This window comes from Chinchilla lanigera, unplaced genomic scaffold (genome assembly GCF_000276665.1).
Source record: "Chinchilla lanigera isolate Chin_1 unplaced genomic scaffold, ChiLan1.0 scaffold00031, whole genome shotgun sequence".
NCBI classification, from domain to species: domain Eukaryota; kingdom Metazoa; phylum Chordata; class Mammalia; order Rodentia; family Chinchillidae; genus Chinchilla; species Chinchilla lanigera.
Window position 1 is genome coordinate 6,127,517 of NW_004955432.1, and position 21,128 is coordinate 6,148,644.

A 21,128-nucleotide genomic window follows, 5' to 3' on the forward strand; every position below is an offset into this window, starting at 1 on the left:
ATTTATATATTTCAGATGACAAGGCCCAGTGGTATTACTGTCTCATTCCTCAAAGCACATATAATTGAGCAACCAATTTCTTGTTAAAAACATATAGTGAAAACAAAACCTATAAAATTGACATAAGTTCATTTTCATCTTAAAGAATTTTAGCTTTATGCAATAATAAAAATTCCTTCTATATTAAGCCACTTAATTGCAATAGTGAAGTAATTTTCTAATGTTCACATTATTATTGAAGAGGACAAGTAAGACATCCATAATGCATAGTAATAAAAGTTGATTAATCTGGGTCTGGTTGTCTGAATTGGTCTTTAAGCTTTTATTAAAGGGTAGCTCGGATTCCTCCCAAGGATATTAAAAGCAGTAGCAAAGGTCTGCTTAAAGACTTAACCTGTCCTAAATATTGATAATAACCTGTGATTTTCTGCTAAGAGAAGTTCTAGTCTTAGAATATCTTCAGACTTCTGGATCATTGCTGCAGAAGCATTGTGTATCAGCTGCTTGACTAATTTGCCTGACAGTCCTGAAGTCTCCCTGGGCTGCTGGTCAGAATTCACACCACCTTATGTCCTTGGCACAAACTGATTGTTCTAAGTGCAGTATGGAAAGCACAATCCTGCAGACCTTAGTCCACAATCAGTTTAATTTTAAAAACATGAGATTTCTGGTTATTTTCATTGATGATTTATCTCACTTAATATATGAGCGCTCATTCAATTTAGAGGACAAACCTGAGGCCCAGAAGTGAAAGGACCTCCTCAAGGTCACAGCTAGCAGAAAAGCTGAGATAGATTTTCTAACTTGGAACATAGAAGTGTTTTTACTACGTATGAGGTTGCTCTGAAAAATGTCAGAGTACTTAAGAATCTTTTACTGAAAGAGGAGAAAAAGATCCCCGCAACATTTAATTGAAAAATAAGCATTGGTTGGAAGGGTTCAGGGGTAGAAATTGCTGCAAGACCTCAGCCAGGCCTGAGAAATGCAGTCAGAAGCTAAGGTGACTGTCTGTCTGCTAGTCTAAGCTATTCGTTCATCTCTGCTGCTTACTTTAGCTTTGTAATTTGCAACCGTACAAATGGGCTGTTTCTGCTTCTGGTAAAGAATAACAATCAAAATAGCTCTGTGTGTGTGAGTGTGAGTGTGTAAGTGTGTGTGTGTGTGTGTGTGTGTAGCAGAGCAGATGGGTAGAGAAAGGGAGAGCTGGTGGAGTAAGAGTGACAGGGTGGTCCAATCTGTGGCCCATGCATGGAGACAGTATGGTTGGTAGAGAAACAGAGACCATACTCATAATTGAAATAAACCAGACTCATGTGTTTAAACATCTTATTGTCTCCCTAGGGTAAGAAACTGAAATAGTAAATAAGGCCCAAAATGTACAGTAGATATGGTGAAAGGGAAAGAAACTGCTCAACAGGACAGAACAACTGGGAGGGGGGAAAAGAGAAAAGAAGAAAGGGGAAAATGGAATGTATATATACACAAGATAGCTAAGATAATTGTACTACTAATTTCTGTTAGTTTACTGAAAGGAACAGTTAGCGCTTATATTGTTTGATCAGTATTTCATGCCTGTATCTGGTAACCTGAGCAACTACTTTGAAAGCAACAATATGCAATATAACAACCATTGTTATTTTCCTATCATCTTGTTTTGAAATTGTGTATTTTTTTCTCTTTAAAATAAAAGAAATGATTTGCATCATTTATGCAATGATTTACACTGTATGAGCTCTATTACACTATCAAACTTTGTTAGTTAAATCCTTGGTTTTCCCACTTGACTGGGAGCAGCTTTATGAGTCTTAATTGGTTTCTCTATTTGGGTTAAGACTGTTACATACGATACATACATATACAGTAACATGTCTGACTATCATTACATTACAAACACACACTGAACTCTTTTTATGCAACCATTTTATTCATGCTAATCAACTGGAAGTCATCTTCATCGGAGATTTTTGGTATGTCTTCTGTAATACAAAGGAGAGGACAAATGCTTATTGTCATTTGTAAACTAATTACTTGCGCCTTTACAACCATCATTTGGCTAATACTAGTAGGAATGTGTAGCCAGTGCCAGAGATAAGAAAAGGTCCTTTTGTTAGTAGACCATGCCTCCCTATAGGATGTGGGTTTCTGACTCCACTGACATTATAAAGTACCCTAGGTAAAGTTCTTCAGCCACAGATCTGGGACAGTAGCCTCCAAAGAATCACCCCACAAAACAGTGCTTGTGTCCAAGATATATCCTGGGGAATACATCACATGCATTTCAAGTTAATATTAAATATCATTAAACAGTTTTTCTTCAGTTTCAGAAACATTTGCTACTTGTATAAAAATATCCAAAGTGTGGATGTCAGACTGATAATTACCTTCCTGGGATTCTGCAAAAGGAATATGAGAACTCATAAAAAGTTAATACTGAGTACCTTGGGTGACACAGATGAGTGATGTCCTGGTTAAAAACAATAAACTTCAGGATATGAACATTTGTGTCTTTATTTCACTACTCAGCTCCACCATTCCAAAAAGTGCAGCCCAATACCCATGCAGCTAAGTGCCATCTTTTAAAAACTTCAAGGATTTGCATGTTGTTTGTGTTCTGAAAGATGGTGGAAAGTAACTGGTAATATGTGGACTTTAGGAAAAGATGTGTGCAAAGAATTTTTGAAGTCAGTAGAAGCATAGTCCTGATTTCACTGGGAAGGATTAGAAAGATTTGGCTTTTATCTGGCTCTTGTTTTCCTATCAATTAGTGCTGTGATTTTGGGAAGGTCTCTGCTTGCTCCATTTTTATCACCACATCTAACCTTCCTTGAGTTCTCCTATTTGTGTACTGTGTTAATATGTAATATCTTAGAGGTGATGCTAAGGCCTCGTAACAAAGGGTAAATTTTATTATATGTGCTGCTGAAGTGAGCACAACGGGGTGAGTCTTAAAAAGAGATGCTGACCATTGTTGAAGGAGGAGGATGGATAAATGCATTTCTAACCTGAATGTCTTTACTTTCTTGAATGAAAATTTTCAAAGAGATGGATGAAAAGAATGCTTACAATAACGAAGAAATGCTTCAAGGAGTAGATGGAACTTCATTACCTTCTCCAGCCTCAAAAACCATGATGTGTTTATTTTAAGGAGTTAGTTCAACACGAAAGGAGATGTGAACAGTAATTTGTAGTAAGAAGCAGAAATAGAAAAATGGAGTAATTTTCCAAGTCCTCTTGATTTGTTTCAGTGGAAATAACGTATCATTTTGTTATAAATGCTATATGTAAGATAGTCAAGTTTAATGAATATATATTGCAGAGATAAATGGTTCATGAATTCACATCATTTTGGATTATGCATTATTGCTCTTTAAAGTTATTAGTTTGGAAAATTGAGATTTGATTGTAATTAGCAGTTTTCTAGCATGCCCTGAAATGGGCAAAAAGGAAGCAACCTGGGTAAGGGCCAGCTTTCACAAATTCATATTCAGTGTGGTTGATCCCTGAGGTATACAAAGCACATGACATAATTTAAAATCAAGTATAGTTTCCAGACCATAGAAATATAAATGAAATCATCTGATACATGGAAATGTAAATGAAGTCATCTGACACATATTCTAAACCTACTTTCTTCAGAGCTAGGTTTCTTCAAGGGATTGGTGCAAGATTTATCTACAGAAAGTTTCTTGAGAAACCATTCCTTCCCAGAGCGGTAGGCATAGTCACTTAAAGACCTTTAATGTGCAAAACTTGTATGTTGTTTGAAAGTGGATAGAACTACTAGTGACTAGTAAAAACTTCAGAATATTAAAAAGACTTTCACATTCCCAGATTTGCTATGCAGATTCACTGTCCACAGCCACACTTTTGGAGATATTGTTTGCACTTCTTGTATTTCCTCATTCGACCAGTACTCCTTGTCTACTACACCTTGCTTCTGCTTCTGCTATATTGCAAAGCTCTGCTCTTTCCCAGTTACCAGTGACCCTCTTGTCATTAAACCTACTTATTCTAGTATCAGTTTGACTTGACTTTGAGGCAGTAATTGATGTCATTGAGTATTGAGTTTAGGAAGTCTTTCTTTCCTTTGGCTTCCATTACGACCTTCAGCTGCTTTTCTTCTTGGCTTCTGTGCAATTTAAATTGAATGTTGTCCGCTTAGATTTTGTCTAGGTTCATCTTCTTTTCTGATGTTGTCGTTTCTCAGGGTTTTGAATGACTTTTTTGTCTGTTCCTTCTGTTTATACTAAGTAATAGCACCACTTCTAAATCCCAGTCACCATCAATAAACTGATTTTCACATCTTCACTTCTGTGCTTCCTGCTCCCAATATATTGAGCTTTCTATTGGGTAGTTTCGTCTTGATTCTGACACACCTTAAACTAAACAGATTCAATTTGGAATATACCACCTTGTTCCCCGCACAGCCTAAACTTCTGCTCCAACCCCTTGTGCTGCTTACCCCAGGGAGTGTGGCCCCCCCTCCAGGCTTTTCATCTTGAACTCCTTTCTCTTCAATCCCTCTACTTTCAGTCATATATCAAGATATCTGATACATCCCTTAAGTCTGTCCACTTCACAAAACTAGGAATCTTTCTCTGTGGAGACTTCTATCTTCCCTTTCCTTGATTGCTACAATAGTCTCTTAACTGCTAATATTTCTTCAGTCTAATTACTGAGTTCCTATCCAATCTGTTCTCTGTCTGATCTGTTCTCTTCAACTCCAAGTGATCCTTCTGTAATATATATCTAATCATGGTATTTTCTTGATCAAAACAAAATTGTGTGCCATTTTCTTGTGATAAAGTCTTTACATTTATGTAGCTTTAAAAACATACATAATCCAGGCCCATACCTAAGTATCCACCCGCATCTCATGATTCTGTTTTGTACTTCATGTCCTGTCTTAATGGAACTCTTTCAGTCCCTCCAACACACTATGAATTCTTTTTGCCCTTATGTTTTATTTTATTTTATTTTATCTTACCTTATTTATTTATTTATTTAAATTTTTTCCAGTACTGGGAATCGAACTCATGACCTTGCACTTGCCAGGCAGGCGCTGTGCCACTGAGCTGATTCCCCAACCCTGCTCTTATGTTTTAGAACACCTGTCTACTAGAATATGTATCCATCCCCTTCCACAGGAAAAAAAAAGTCATCTTTCTTCCTAGCTTGGAAGAAAAGACTATATTTTTAAGGTAGAAATTATTCTTACTTTGCTCATGACTGTACCCATCCGTGTCTGACAAATTACCTTAGTCTTTCAGTCTATACTTGCTGAGAAACTAAATGCAAACAGAGAATAAAATTCAATATGTATCATGTTCTCTTAATAAGCAGTCCATTGGAATATGATTATCAAAGCCCACCTTTTCATCTAAGCTTTCATTGCAAAGGGAATCGATGACACACTGGTACATTTGAGGAGCTCCATGTGGAGTCTTTTGTGTGCTTGCTCAGTCCATGGTCCTCAACACATGACTGTGTGTATATGAGGTGGTCAGTAAATAATTCTTGAGTGAATGTTTTGAATTCTTTTATTAGTCTGAAGGAAGGAATCAGACTTAAAAAACACTACTGACTTCATGTGGGGCTCCACTTAATGAAGATGTAAGATTACAGGGGAGATGTGGGTGTTGCTCTACAGCACTTAGAATAGTCTTTAGGATGGTTTTTCCTTTAGCTTAGTTTATTTTAACCTCTCTAGGTTCTTTAATTCAGTTTTCTTTCTTATAAGTTCTTTACTTAGGTCACAGAGTATATATTAGTATTGTACATAGGCATTTCAATAGAGAATGAAATTTAATTCATGATTTAAACTTTTCCATCAATAATGGAAATAACATGTTTTAATTACTAATGTACACATATGTCTGTATAGGGGTATCAGTAGTGACAAATATCAAGCAAAATTATTCTTGTATAAATTCAGTATTATTTTTCCTATCTCAGTTTCCCATCTCAGGAATGGTGCCATCTTGTTAGATAAACTAGCAACTTAATAAATTTGACATCTTTTGAGATATTTTACGTGAGGTTATTGACCTCCCGATTATCTCTTAAATTTGTACCCTTCATCTATTTCCATAGTCGTACATTTAGTTGAGCTCTTAACGTCTTCTGTTAGGACAGTTGCAGTAACTTCATAAGAAACCTATCTGTACCACGGCATTTCCTGCCACTTGTGATAGCTGACTGTGTCAACTTGACTGAAAAATACTCCCCTAAACTGGCTCAGCATATAGCTCTAGGTGGGAAGACCCACCCTAGGGCAGCTGGTCACCAGAACGGTATAGTTTTTTTTTTTTTTTTTTTTTGGTACCGGGAATTGAATTCGTGACCTCAGGCTTGCCAGGCAAGCCCTTATGCCGCTGAGCTATATCCCTGGCCTCAGAATAGTATAAAAGGGAAACAAAGATGGAAGGCTCACTTCTGTCTCTTCAGAGGACCTCCAGGCTTCACCTTCACCTGGGAGGTGCTATCCTGGCTTCCAGCTCAGACCCTTCAGCCTCCTGATATAAACTTGCATGGGACACTACACTGAACTCCAGGCCTTTGACTGGATCCTTCGGATCTCCGGTGCTCAAACAGACCTTTTGCACTCTTTGATACCTGACTCTATGGGTGGCTATTCTAAGCCAATCTTGCAAATTCCTATGTGTTTGTAATCTTGCATGAAATATTTCTCTAGTAAGCACTGACTGATATACACTGTTCCATTTTCCAGTTGACCAAAACCAATCTGATTATGCCCAGTGTGTTATCATTCATGACTTCCCATTAATCTTAAAAAAATGCCTCCTTTCCCATGGTTTCTTTGACTCCATGGTACTACCAAGCTTGTTGTTCAAGTACCATAACCCAATGTATTTGTGGCATTGAAGTTTGCTATCCATTTTTGTACTAAAATAGATACAAAGAAGATGGGTGTTTTTTGAGAAAAAAATGTTGGTACTGCTTATAGCACCAACCTACTCTGATAGGGTGAGGCAGTCATTAAGTCAGTCTTCGGGCTTCTGAACTTTAAGAGAAACATCTTAGTCCTGTCCTCTGACTACCTGCCTGTCAGAATCTACAACGTGTTTCCCTTCAAACACAGCTTTGACCAATAGCTCAGAGTCTTCACGAACTTCTCTGTGATGGGCTTGGATTCTGCACTACTGGTGAGCAGAGGCCTCCAAGGAGCGTGGTACTTGTTCATGGCATGTAATGAGTTAGTAAGAGAGACAGTGCATACTGAAGATCCTTCTTCTCACTTAAATATTCTTTTTGCTTTTTTCAGTTTGATTTTTGACTGGAGCAGAATATGTGATCAAGAAATGTCACTCACTGCATAGGATAAAAAGGGAAGAACCAACGAATTTAAATATTACACATAGTTTTTAACTACTGTGAAAGAAACCTAGTTGTATGATAATCTGTGTATTATTTTGATTTTGAAAGACTGAAGTATAGTATGAACTGGGAAGAGGGACTTATGTTACTATGAGGGAGTACTTAAGAGGGAGGTCACTATGTTAGAGTCACTTACTAAAATGCAAATATATTTCAACACTCAGAAATTTCTTGTTCATAAATCAAGAGTTTACATTTAACAGTGATTTTGATAGTATCTTTAAGATGAAGTGAAGTTTTTTAAAAAAATGATGAAATTTGAACCATAGAATTATTTATTTATTTAAAATTGGGTTTATTGGTTCAGTTTAGTATACATAATAATTGCATTCATCATAGGGAGTTTGTACCTGGACACCATATATCTTGACTTTTCTTTTTCCCATTCCCCTCCTCTCTCCCTTGAGGGCCTCTTACCCTCCTTATTTACAAAACCTTTCTTTCCATTTTATCATTCATTTTTCATTTTTCTTTCCCCCTCCTCCCTTTCCCCTCCCCCTCCCTTGTTCCCCTTCCCATTTGAACCATTTCTTCCTGTTTCACAGTATCTATTATACATTTGTCTTTATTTACACTTTCAATTTCTCACAGCAGAGAGACCATGTGATATTTACACATGTGTGTGCAGTGTATTTCATTTAAGAGAATGTTTTTGACGTGCATCCATTTACCTAGAAATAGCTCAAGTTTATCCTTTATGGCTGAGTAGTACCCCACTGTATAAAAATGTCTTCTTTATCTATGCACTGGTTGATGGCCATCTGAGTTGTTTTCAAGATTTAGCTATTACAGACTCTGCTGCTGTAAACATGGTATGCACATATCACTGTGGATAATGCTTTCAGTTCTTTCAGGAAGATCCCAAGAAGGGAAATAGCTGGGTCAAATGGAAACCTAGTTGTATGATAATCTGATTTCCACAGTGCTTGCACCAGTCTATGAGCCCACCAATAGTGGAGAAGAGTTCCCTTTTCCCCACAGCCCCACCAGCACTTGTTATTGGTCGATTTCTTGATGATAGCCATTTTTTCTAGAGTGAGATGGAATCTCACCGTTGTTTTAATTTGCATCTCTTGAATGACCAGCGATATTGAACATTTTTTATATATTTATTTTCTGTGTGTACTTCTCCATCTGAAAAGTGCTTATGTCAGACACCCAAGTAAGCAAGGATTGGAGAGCTGAGGCTTTGCAGATCACTATAAAATTTTGCTTTTTTCCCCTGATTTTTAATTTTAAAGATAAAAGGATGAAAACATAATAACAAAAACATATACATTTAGAAAATAACGCAGAAACAATACAAGCAGTACATAATTTCAGACAAAGTGATGGGAAATTAACAATGGTTGTTGTATTACATACTGATATCTTCACATTGGATACTCATATAAACAAATATAGACTTGTAAGATTGATCAAACACTTAAACATTAACTGTTCCTTTCAATACAGCAATAAAAGTCAGTAGTACAACTATGTTATATATCCTGTGTATACTTATATACATATTTTTCCCTTTCTTTTCTCGTTTCCCTCATCCCAGTTGTTCTTTCCTTTTGAGCAGTTTCCTTTCATTTCACAAAGTCTATTTTACCTCCTAGATTTTATTCACTCTTTCAGGTTCTTACAATAGCTGATTAGCTGAGTTTGTTAGAACTTGGTGCTAATACAATTTTGCTTTTAGCTGGTGATCCACGCCTGTAATCCTGGCACTTGGAAGGCTGAGGCAGGAGGATCTGCAAGTTCAAGAGCAGCCTGAGCTACAAAGTGAGCTCAAGGCCAGCCTGAACTGCATAGGGAGACCTTGTCTCAAAAAGACAAAAGAAATTTGGTTTTTATTCAGGGGTAAAATGGAAGACATTGAATTTTGATCAGAGTAAAAACACATCTTGAGATCTTTATGACAGGATTTTTACAGTATTAGTTCATGTCGTACGTATATCCAGTCTTAAAATGTAGATCCTGTTATCACTGTCATTTTTTTTCAGATAATGAAACTGAGGTGTGGAAAGATAAAGAAACAAACTGAGGTTCTACCCACTTCAGAAACTGGGTTTAGTTCTTCAGTTTAACCCCACAGATTGCTGTCTTAAGCCTTCTGCTAGTCTGCCTTTTTCTTCAATAGAAGCACATCTAGACTGGGAAAAGAGTGAGAAGAGGAGGAGTTTGGAGTGAGGGAGACCCCCCCCTGCAAGAAGGGCATGAAAACTGAAATACTATGGGAAATAGATTGTGCTTGGATTGATTGGCCATGACCAAAAGGAAGGGAGGATGCAATGGAGCTTCCCGAGATGGTCCTACACAAAACCTAAAGCACAGAGGTCTGCTGGAGTAATGACCAAAACAGTGAAATCCATACCCCTAGCCATGGTCATCCAGCCTCGTGTCTTATATTCCTGGGCACTCCTTCCAACTTCATTGTCTTCTTCATTCCAGCTCTCCAACCACGCTGGTCCTTTCTCTGTCTTTCAAAAATATGGAGCTTACCCCTTCTGTCTCTTATAGAATATTCTAGAATATTCTGGAGTGTTCTTGTAGAATATTCTAGAGTGTTCTTCTAGAATATTCTAGAGTGTTCTTCTAGAATATTCTAGAGTGTTCTTCTAGAATATTCTGACTTTTACCACCACATCTTGACCTGCATGATACTTCTTCTCTGTCAGGTCTCAGTTTGGAGGTAACTTGCTTCCATTAAGAAGCCTGCCCTGACCACTGCACATACTCTGGACTGGTCAGTCATTGTCACCTGTATGATTTGTTTTTCCCCATGGCATGTAAAACTATCTGAAATAATCACCTCTGCTTGATTATTGAAGTTTCCTCTTCCAGAGCGCATGCTCTCTGGATACATGGGCGTTATCATTTTTAGTGTCTAAAGCCTAAACAGTGATGAAAACAAAATAGTTATGAAGTACATAAATATTTGTTAATTGAATATATGACGACATAAACAGTTGCTTAAAGTCATCAGCCCTTGGGTGGGAATTGAGGTCATGGCACTGTGTGGATTAAAGAATGAATAAGAAAGAACACATTGATAACACTGTTGTGCTGTTCCTTTTCTTTGGAGATAGAAGCTGATCTTTTGGAGTGAATCAATTCTTTACATATTCACATTAGTTAAAAATGGACCCCTCTTGTTTCAACTTTATTGCTATTTGTCAAAGCAAATGTATTTGGTCTAAATTCTAAGGAAAATGCTTTTCAAGTTTATGTTGTGTTTAGGAACATGCTAGCAATAATGTTTCTAATGAATCTGAGGTCCATCCAGTATTAGGAGTTAACAGTTAAACAAATAATTAAATAACAAGCATTAAACTCAGTCTTTCAAAATATCACATCTAGAGAAGGGAGATAAAGATCCCTTCTTATACAACAAGTCAACATTGGGGACAGCTAATCTAAAATTTTTCTTGGATTTAAAAAGACTACTTAGAATTTTAAAATTCTAGAATAATGAGGAAAGATGAGTTTAGAAATAATTTTTTAAAGAATATCTAACTTACAGATGAATCAAGATTTGTAATAAATACAGTGAAGTAAATTTAGACTTATTATTGGCACATGCTTTTGGCAAAACATCTTAATGTCTTGGGATCCCAGACTTTTCATCTGCAGAACAAAGTCTGTAAAGTAGTTACATTAAAGGTATTTTGGGGGGTTCTATCCATATTTTCTTAAAATCTATGCATGTGTATTGTATCAATCCTGTCAGCAGGTAATCTGGAAATTTAAATAATTGACCACAAGGGGGAGAACTCTAATTCTACATTAAATCATTTAATATGATGTGAAGTAATCTGAAAGTATTTTGCTATATAAAGTGGTAGGCTATCTCATTTCTACTTCCTTGGGGAAACCAAGGGTATAGTACTGCTATAGGTAGGTTTAAATGAACTGAAATGTGGTTTGGTGTTGCTTAAAGTTATAATAAAGTTAACAGATGTTAAAATCTATTTGGGTTAAATAATAATGCTCCATGAAAAAATACAGATGTTTCCTATGTTAACATGAAGGTAGCAGCCTTTTAGAATTGAGCCTGGGAGAGTTTTTCCTTTTAAATATTATTTCAACTATTTAAGAAATCTATAATCTTTGAAAGTCTTTACTCAGCTCTGAAATGAGCGTGAGGGCAGTGTATTGCCCAGTACAAACAGACAAACCAAAGGTTCAGAGTGGGTCTGCCTGCACCATTTGAATGTCTATGTGAATGAGTTTATATATATTATATGTTCACTATCATAGTGAACATAGATATTGAATGTCTGTTTACAGTACTGTTTGTTTTTCTCTTCACCTTAACTTCTGAACTCAGGCTTTATTTGAAGTTTTATTTTAAGGAAGCTGTAATTTTTATTGTGTTGAAAATTCCCTGATGAGACTTTCTAAAGTTTAATGATTCATATCTTTGGACTTCATCAAACTAAATTATACTTGTAAGGTATGAATGAATATAGGATGCTGAATGATGTCAAGTATATACAAAACATAGATAGCTAAATGAGTATCCTTTAAACATTGTTTCAGTAAGCTACACCAGTATCTCAGTAATACATCTTCTGCTCAAAACAATTTGTGCTTCTCCTTAGAGGTAGTATTTTCCTCTTTAATATGCTCAGTAACCATAATTGTTTCTTTGCAAGTGAGTATAATATTTAAAAACAAGTATTTCTACAAATGAAAATTGAATATTAATGATAATTGAGTTGGAGTATATATGATTTGGTGATAAAAATTAAACATGTTTTTGTTTCAATATTTAGATCTTTAATCCATTTTGATTTTAGTTTATTGCATGGTGATATACATGGGATAGTTTTAGTTTTCAGTATGTGGAAAGCCAGTTTTTCCAGCACCATTCATTAAAGAGACTATCTTCCAGTGAACATGTTTGCCTCCTTTGTCAAAGACAAGGTGGCTGAGTGTTTTTGTAACTATGTCTGTGTCTTCTAATCTGTTCCATTGATCAAGTCAATTTTTTTTTTTTTTTGCCAGTAACATACTGATTTTACCAGAGTAGCTTTGTAGTATAATTTTAAGTCAGAGATTGTGATGCCTCCTGCCTTGCCTATGTTGGCCAGGATTGCCTTTGCTATTCCAGGTCTTTGCTAGTTCCGAATGAATTTTATTAATGTTTTCTCTAGATCTGTGAGGTACGCTAAACAGTGGCAAATAAATATATGAAAAAATGTTCAACAACTTTAGTCATTTGAGAAATGCAAATTAAAACAACACTGAGATTCCATCTCACTCCAGAAAGAATGGATATCATCAGAAAATCAACCAATAACAAATGCTGGAGGGGCTGTGGGGAAAAAATAACCCTTCTCCACTATTTGTGGGAGTGTAGACTGGTGCAGCCACTGTGGAAATCAGTGTGGAGATTCCTCAAGAAACTAGGATTAGAGGTTCCATTTGACCCAGCTATTCCACTTCTGGGTATTTTCCCAGAAGAAATGAAAACATCATAACACAGTGATATATGTGCACCCATGTTTATAGCAGCACAATTTATCATAGGTAATCTGGGAAACAACCCAAATTTCTATCAACTAATGAATGGATAAAAAAATGTATTTTGGTATAATTGAGTACTACTCAGCTATAAAGAAAGATAAACTTGAGGCTTTTATAGGTCAATGAATGCAACTAGTGACCATACTCCTAAGTGAAATAAATCAGACCCATATGTGTAAACATCATATTGTCTCCCTAGTGTAAGAAACTGAAAGAGTAAATAAGATCCAAAATATACAATAGTTATAGTGAAAGGGAGAGAAACTGCTCAAAAAGAACTGAGATGGGGGAAAAGAGAAAAGAAAGAAGGGGAAAAAAGATATGTATATCTTTTTACACAAGATAGCTAACAATTGTCCTACTAATTTCTATTAGTTCATTGAAAGGAACCATTAGTACTTATATTATTTGATCTGTTCTGCATGGCTGTACCCGGTAATCTGAGCAACTACTTTGAAGATAACAATATGCAATATAACAACCATTGTCAATTTCCTGTCATCTTGTTTTGAAATTGTGTGTTGTTTTTATTGTTTTTTTTTGTCTTTTTAAAAATTAAATATAAAATATTTAAGATCTAAGACTTAAGATTTAAGGTTATAAACTCCCTTCATGCAGTTACCATAAATAAGTCATAAAATGATTCTTGCAATGGTGCCATCACTGGAATGAATATAAATCCTTCTAAAGTGACTGAGAGCTAACTTTCATTTGAATAAATTCATTTGAGTGTGTTTGCTAAAAAGAGTAAATGACAAAATAAGTTGCTTAATTTATTTATAGTCACTTTATGTTCTAGTTATTTTCATAGCTAAGACTTCATTTCTTTGCATTAAAATTACAGTGTGCTAATTAAATCAGTAAGTGTTGAAATTTTTTCCATAAGACTTCTTCCAAAAGAAATTGATTGTTAATAATTTTATTTGGCTTTACAAATTCATTTTCTATCAGTATTTCTAATACCAGAAATTATCACAGACCAATAGGAGATCTATGCTAAGCAGTATGGTAGATACACATCTTACTTCTGCTTGTGTATCAAGTGACTAACACAGTGACTGGCCCACTAGTAAATAAATATTAATAGCTGTGGGGCAGAAGGAACCCCCCCTACTCAGCCAGTTTACTTCAGCTTGTTAGTTGCCCAAGTAAGAGTTCAGGTTACAGTTCATGCTATCTTTGTTTCTTAGAAACAGCTGGTCACTGTGATGCATAGCTTTGCTCTAATGCATGTTATAAGAACCAATCCCAATTGATAAACCATTCTGCCTCTGTACTTCCTGCTTGCTTATCCCATAGAAACCCTAAACCACCAGAGATGGGGCCTGATATTCTGGGAATGATCCTGATCAGTGCCTATTGACATAAGTAAATCTGCTTTTAAATCCTGGGTGTCTTTTGGTGTTTCTGCCTGCCATAGCATCTACCCAGTGGGTATTAGATATGTAAATGAGTGGAATGAATAATAAATGATAAAAATACTTTACATACATGTAGAACATTAGTCCAGGCTGCTGCATAATCCCCCACCCAAAACATAATGACTTAAAGCAAGATGTCACTTAGGTTGTTCAGAGATCAAGAATTTCAACAGGATTCAGTGGAAAAAGCTCATATGTACCTCACACAGTGCCCGTTGAGCTTGACTTGAAATCCAGGGTTAAATGGAAGTCCAGAGTCCAGAATCACCTGGGTCTGTGATAGTGGCAGTTGGCTGGGACCTGGAGTGTCACCTGGAAACTGCTTAGATTGTTCAGATGAAGCAGAACCACATTCATAGCAATTTTATGAGTCAACCTTAGAGATCATGTGGAATCCTTTCTCCTGTGCTCTGTTGATTGAGGCAGACTTTAAGGGAAGGAATTTAGAATGAAATAGGAGTAAGATGAAGGGCGTATTGCAAGAAGAACATGTGGGATTGTGTATTGGAGTGGAAAAAACAGAGCACCATGATTTCCAATACATTAATATCGATATTTTTCATTTGTAAACTTTTATTCACTAGGTAACTTTAGAAAATAGTTCCTAAATGAAATTCATCCTGCTAACAGGGTTCTTTCTGATCCACTAAATATTTATTATTTATTTTCTGCAAAGTTACTTTATAGAAAGTGAATTGAGAAAGTAATTTGTTTATCTTACATGGAATTATTTAGAAATACACTTGTAAAGTATGCAGGAAATACGTCTTCTGAATACCCAACCATATCCCTAGTGTCTGGTATATGTCCATCATGTAGGGAAGTGCTCAATGAATAATGTTGCATAAGAGAATGTGATTCCATCTAATAATGTACAGTATTTGCTAGTCACTTCAAAAAGCTAGTGTGTTCTTTAACTTTATATTGGTCCCAATATTGTTGATTATATAGGCCAGAATATACGAGCTTTGGAGCTATTTTCAAAGGTTAGGTTTTGTTTTCTGAATGTTAGCATTTCCTCTGTGTTTTCAGATCCCTCTCTACTTTCACCTACTATACTAATTCATTAAATTCCATTATATGACATCACATGTCATGTTGTAATTAGTTTTATACATGCTTGCCTCCTAGATTGTAAATAACTCAAATGCTGTATTGTACCCCTAAATTTATACCAGAATTCTCTACTTCTGCTGTATGGTAGAGGCTGCTTGTAAACTGTTGACAGAAAAAATGAAAATCTAAGTTACATTTGTCCTTTCGCGTCTATCCTTGTCTTTAAAAGTTAAGTTGTTCCACGAAAAATGATGAAACCTACTGTAATTTTTTTAGACTCATCTGCCTTAAAATAACGTATTGAGCTCAATATCAGAGTAAGTAGATACATATTCTATAAAGATGAATATATCACCTTTGGATAAATTGTAGTGTCCTTTTATTAAAAGAAGAATAAGAGGAGTAATGGTAAAATAAAGGTAGTTTTCCTTTATTTAGCTAGCACACCTCTCTTAAAGATCAGACTGCATTTTCTCTCTCAGTCCTAGAATTTGGAAGGAGCTGGCCACACCACCTCAGAATCCAAGGTGACATCTATGGGTTTGTTATACATGCTTAGGAAAGTTTCTGGGTCTGTGAGTTCTTCAGATTTACATAAATACTTTATGATTTGTTCTGAGGGGAGCAGATCAGGTGCAGCTTGGTGCAAATTATCATCTAGTCCTTTAGTACCCCCTTTAAGGGTCTTGAAAAGGTGAAGTGCCAGTTTATGAGTCCGGGTAAGAAAATCTGTGATGATCTCCTTCAGGGACTGGGATTGGGTCATGTCATCAAGATACATAATCGGCACTCTTACTGCTGAAACATGCCACTGCATGAAGAGCCTTGTTGGGATGTTATGAGAAATGACGACAATTTTGATTTTTTGAATCCAAAATTCGGTTTCCTCCCTTTCATGGCTGAGAAAATCTAAAAGAATTTGCTGAAGAGTCCCATTGGAGGATTCAAGGATGAGCAGCATAGAGGTGGGGTAGATGAGCAATAACCCTGTCACTGCTTCCACTGGATGATTTTTTAAAATGGACTGAAAGACTTGGTCATAGTATTCAGCAATTTGTTTTTTCTCCATGTTTCCTTTTATGTTGGCCACTAGAAATGTCCTATGAAGGTGGAATTTCTTTAGCTTCAGTCTCTGTTTCTCTTCCAGAAGTTGCAAGTAATTTCCATGGGGCACTTGTGGCACCAGAAGAGTTTCCAGTGCCCCTGGCCTTTTGCTGTTCTTCTGGTTATGAGCCATGAAGGCCAGGTGGAGTCTTCTTTATGCTTCCAGAGAATTCCAACTTATAGTGTATCACAATAATTACATTATCAGGATAGCTCCTGAGTGATGAAGTCTTTTTATTCTGATGAGAAAGAAGAGTATGTGACGAAAATGTTACTGAGTAGCAAAAGTCCTTTTCCAGTATTATCAATAAATAATGTCTTTGAATTGAATGTTAAAAAAAAAGAGGCTGTTTTTAGGTTTACAATGAAATTACTAACATATCCTAGGAAAAACCCTTCAAATGTAACGTAATGATGAATACAGATTATCTTATTGTGAAGTTTTAATAAAACAGTACTTTATGAGAACTATTCCAGTTTACTTTATAGATTGAACTCTTCTAGATAGTTAAAAATATCTGAGTACTCTAAGTTTATTTAACCTTTGGTACACTAAAAGTTGATAGTGTTACTTGAATAATAAATAACAGTAAACTCTTTTAGAAAGTTTTTTGATTCTTTGAGTTTTTCTCCTATCAATGTCTGTTTTTTTTTTTTTTTTTTTTTTGGTTAGGTTTAAATAAAAATATTATACTACTTTAACTTGATCTTCTTAAAAATATCCTCCCCCAACCCCTGGTCAACTTCTCATTTCTCTCATTCTTTGAGTCCTCTGTACCTGGGGTCCTGCTAGCTTGACCTCCAGGAGGGCTTTGGCTGCCAGTACTCTGGTGGGGTAACCCTGGGTTCTGACTTCTATGGGGCATAATGAGTTGGAATGCCCAGGCTGTTAAAGGGCAGGGGCTCCCATTTCTTAATTTCATAAGGGTATCTGAACAAACATCTCACCCCACTGTAGAACTGAAGCTTTCTTTTCCAGAGTGGCTTTTTGTTAGGTGCATTTGGAAGCCAGACAGTGGTGGACCTGGACATCTTTTTTAACTTTGATAAATAAGTACTGTGGTAGAACTCTTCTGCTGCATGTGTGCAGTGACTATTACAAGAACATGTATCTGCACTGGTGTAATGTTGAATTTAAGGAAGCTGTGCAATAGAATTTGAGGTACTTAATTGAATGTGAATGTAAGTTAATTTTAAAAAAATTTAATAGCACAACATTACATTCACATAAACTCTAAACAATTGCTTTCAAGAAACATATTCAAATACTCTTATTTAATCAACTAAAATTTAGAGTACTTTTTTCTCATTAGGTTTGTGTTAATGAAATCAGTAATCTTATTTTAATAATATGCAGTGATAGATTATCCCAGAAAGCAAAGGCTGAGAGGTGATTTACTAACTCCTTAATTTTCTGATACAGAAAAGTTAACTTTGATTCCTCACTGTCATTCACTTTATCTTTTCCTGAAAAAAGTCTTTCCCAAGGGGTTAAGCTCGTCTTTGCCTTTCCTAGGACTTGCCCCCACCCTCCTACTTGTGGCTTTGTGGAGTACAATGATGTTGATACCAGTCTTCATCCATCATGGCTTTTTCTTTTTCCCTGGTTCCTACGATACTGTACTTCCTTGAGTTTCTTTCCAAATCTGTATTTGTGGTCTAGCCCAGCTTCTTTTTACACCTGGCTCAGGGCAATCCTTAGTGCTTGTATACAAGTAACTCCAACTCCACTGCCTTGCCCTTCCTTTCAGTACCATCTGTAATTCTGTCTGTGAGGACAGATGGTCGCCCTTCATGGTGCACTAACTTCTAGAAAGCATGGTTGGCACTGTTGATTGACCACAGACCTTTCCAGCTGAGCTCAAGTATAGATTGGGATTCCTAAATCTAAAGGTTCAAGGAAGATACAATTAGTTGGTTGGGGCTCACAAAGGAGAAAATACAGCCTATTGATGTACAGAAGAGTCCTAAAATTATACCTGCAGTCACTAATTTACAGCACTCCCTTAAATGTAACTCTCTCCTTTTAAGTTTTAAATGTGAATCTCTTCTTTCTTTTGCTAATGGAAGTTGAACTCAGGGCCTCACGCTTGCCAGGCAGGTGCTGTGCCACTGAGCTACATCCCCAGCCCATGAATACATTTTTATACTCCTTATCATACATATTTTCTTTACAAATATCCAACTTTCTCGTGTTTTCTAAAATTTATCTGCCAGCTCCATTCAGTTACTTACTCTTTTTACTCCCATTGGAATGCATTTAGAGTTTGGATTTCTATTACTTCCTTCATAGCCCTAACTCTATTTGGATTTGGATTATAATGAGTCTTCCACCCTCAGTAGTTCTGTAGATTTCCCCACCCTAAAAATTCAGCTATGAATATAAAACTGTAGGGCTTCCCAATACATGTTCTGATAAAGATACTGTTTTTACCCAAGTCCTCATTGCTACCTCCCTCCATAGAACACCAAGAAGGGGAGTATCAGTGTTTTCCTCCACCAGGTCCAGGGTGATTTGTGGCATTGATTTCCAATCTGCAGGGGTGGATGAGACCAAAGAGAATATAGAGAAATACAGTGAAGTGGTTTATTACTTAACACAGGTCTTGACCAAAGTCAGAAGTATTTTCAGGATGATCAAGGGGCCCTTTTTGTATGCATAAACTCAAATGAACCTTTTATATACAGTTGAGAGTCTTCATTTTCATGACACAACCTGCTTCACAGTTTCCCTCCAAACTCGATTAACTTCTTAATGTACTGTCCTGCTTCCATTTCTGTTGAATTTATTCTGATTATATACATTCCTTAAAAGACCTGATGAGAGTGGATAATGCACAGTAGAGTTCTGAGCAAGATGTTTAACTCATCTGTCAGATTTCCACCATGTTCTTGGGCTCCCTAACACTTAGGGTAAGTGAAACATTCAGAGTTCTTCTCTTGTCTTTGCTCTCTGTCTTGTCAGGTGGGGCTAACTTGTGTTGCTTCTTCCGAATTACTTTTTAAAGATGTCTGTTTCCACTTGCATTACAACCTTGACATTTCATCCCTTCTAAATCATAGCATCTTTCTCTGATCAGTGCCTCCTCTCTAGCTTCTCCTTGGTGATTTCATGTGTCTTTCTAAGTTTTTCTTCCTGTTAAGAGGAGGAAATGGTGATTTTTCCATGTTCGCTTTCCATTTTCCTTTTCTTTCATAGATATTGTTTCCTTATTCTTCCAATAAAAACAATGATATTTCATCATTATAAATACATAAATTATGTAAAATATCAACTAAGCCAGTGTTTTTTCAAAAGAACTGTAATCTTTTAACAAAGCCTAATTTCTGTTAGTCTGACAAGCATGAATTGCCATTTCAAGAAATTAAAAATGGTGTGGTTGTGACAGTTTGGTGTGGTTCAGTCGAATACACTCAGAGACAATAGTTCTTACCACCATAGTTAGTTTGTCCTACATCTTTATTCTATTTTTCAAGCACAGTTTTCCATCTCTCAATGTGTTTCTTAATATTGGGTTGCTTCCTCCAAATTTGAGTTTCATTGTCACATGGCTATCTGAGAAGCTTAAAGGACACTTTCCTTGTTTTCTCGCCTTTCATCAATCACAGTGAAATGTCAAGAGTAACATTTTGATGTGATAAGGACAGAAACATGATCATTTTGGACAGTTTTTGATTAATTGACATGTATAATTAAAATTGTACACTCTAGTGTCAACAGAAATTCAGATGTCACAGACCTTGTGTTCCAACTATTAAGGGCCATTTATCAACCCTCAGATCATGACTCAAACAGAATTCTTCTATCAATTGATTTGGATAAAGAGACATTCATGTTTTTCCATGAATGCCTCACTCAGCGTAGCTGTCCAAGCTCAGGTTCAAACTACTAACAAGAAGGGGCTGGGGATTTAGCTCAGCGGCAAAAGCGCCTGCCTGGCAAGCGCAAGGTCGTGAGTTCAGTTCCCGGTACCGAAGAAAAACAAAAACAAAAACAAAAAAAAAAAAAAACAAAACTACTAACAAGAACCTGAATAGGAGCCTATGATGCTAATCCTATTTCAATTATTCTACTAAGCTACTTTGTTAATCAGCTTATTTTACACTCATGCATAGCATATACATGTGGCTCACTTCAAACAGTGCATCTTACTTTCCCTCTGTACTTTATATTCTGGTTTTGTTCTCCAGAACTGAATGCTTATGAATGAACAAACTCCAAGTGTCCTTTTGTCTTTGTAAATCAGAAGGGTTAAAATTATTAGATAGCACCTAAAGAATATTTATATGAAGCATACACTAGATACTTTTACATGAACTAATTTAATCTTCACAGCAACTCTGTGAGGTAGACAAGAATTTGCTCACAATTTATAGATGAGGTAACTAACAAACGGAGTAGTTATGTGCTTTGCACACAGTTGCTCTTCTCTATTTCTCTATTTTGCGTACCTACAATCAAAAAATAGGTATATGATTCTCTTCCCTATCCATGAGCACATGGCTGTTTGTTTTCTGTCTGTGGCATGATAATTCTCGTGGAAATGGAAGATACTTAGAGCTTGGATAAAATACATTTAAAGGAAATCTACAGCATTATACTTGTGATTCAACAGAAATCTATCTACT

General features: G+C 36.2%; 2 protein-coding genes across 2 annotated transcripts in view; one reads left to right on the forward strand and one right to left on the reverse strand.

The window, feature by feature from the left end:
- Znf804b (zinc finger protein 804B) overlaps positions 1–21,128 on the forward strand; it is a 535,053-nt gene that overhangs the window by 19,002 nt on the left and 494,923 nt on the right. The window lies entirely within an intron of this gene.
- LOC102019307 (chromosome unknown open reading frame, human C7orf62) lies at positions 15,778–17,325 on the reverse strand. Its single transcript, XM_005387981.1, has 2 exons — positions 17,278–17,325; positions 15,778–16,738 (listed from the first exon to the last, which is right to left on the reverse strand). Exon 2 carries the CDS (start codon positions 16,630–16,632, stop codon positions 15,880–15,882), a length of 753 nt encoding a protein of 250 aa, XP_005388038.1. The 5' UTR covers positions 16,633–16,738; positions 17,278–17,325; the 3' UTR covers positions 15,778–15,879.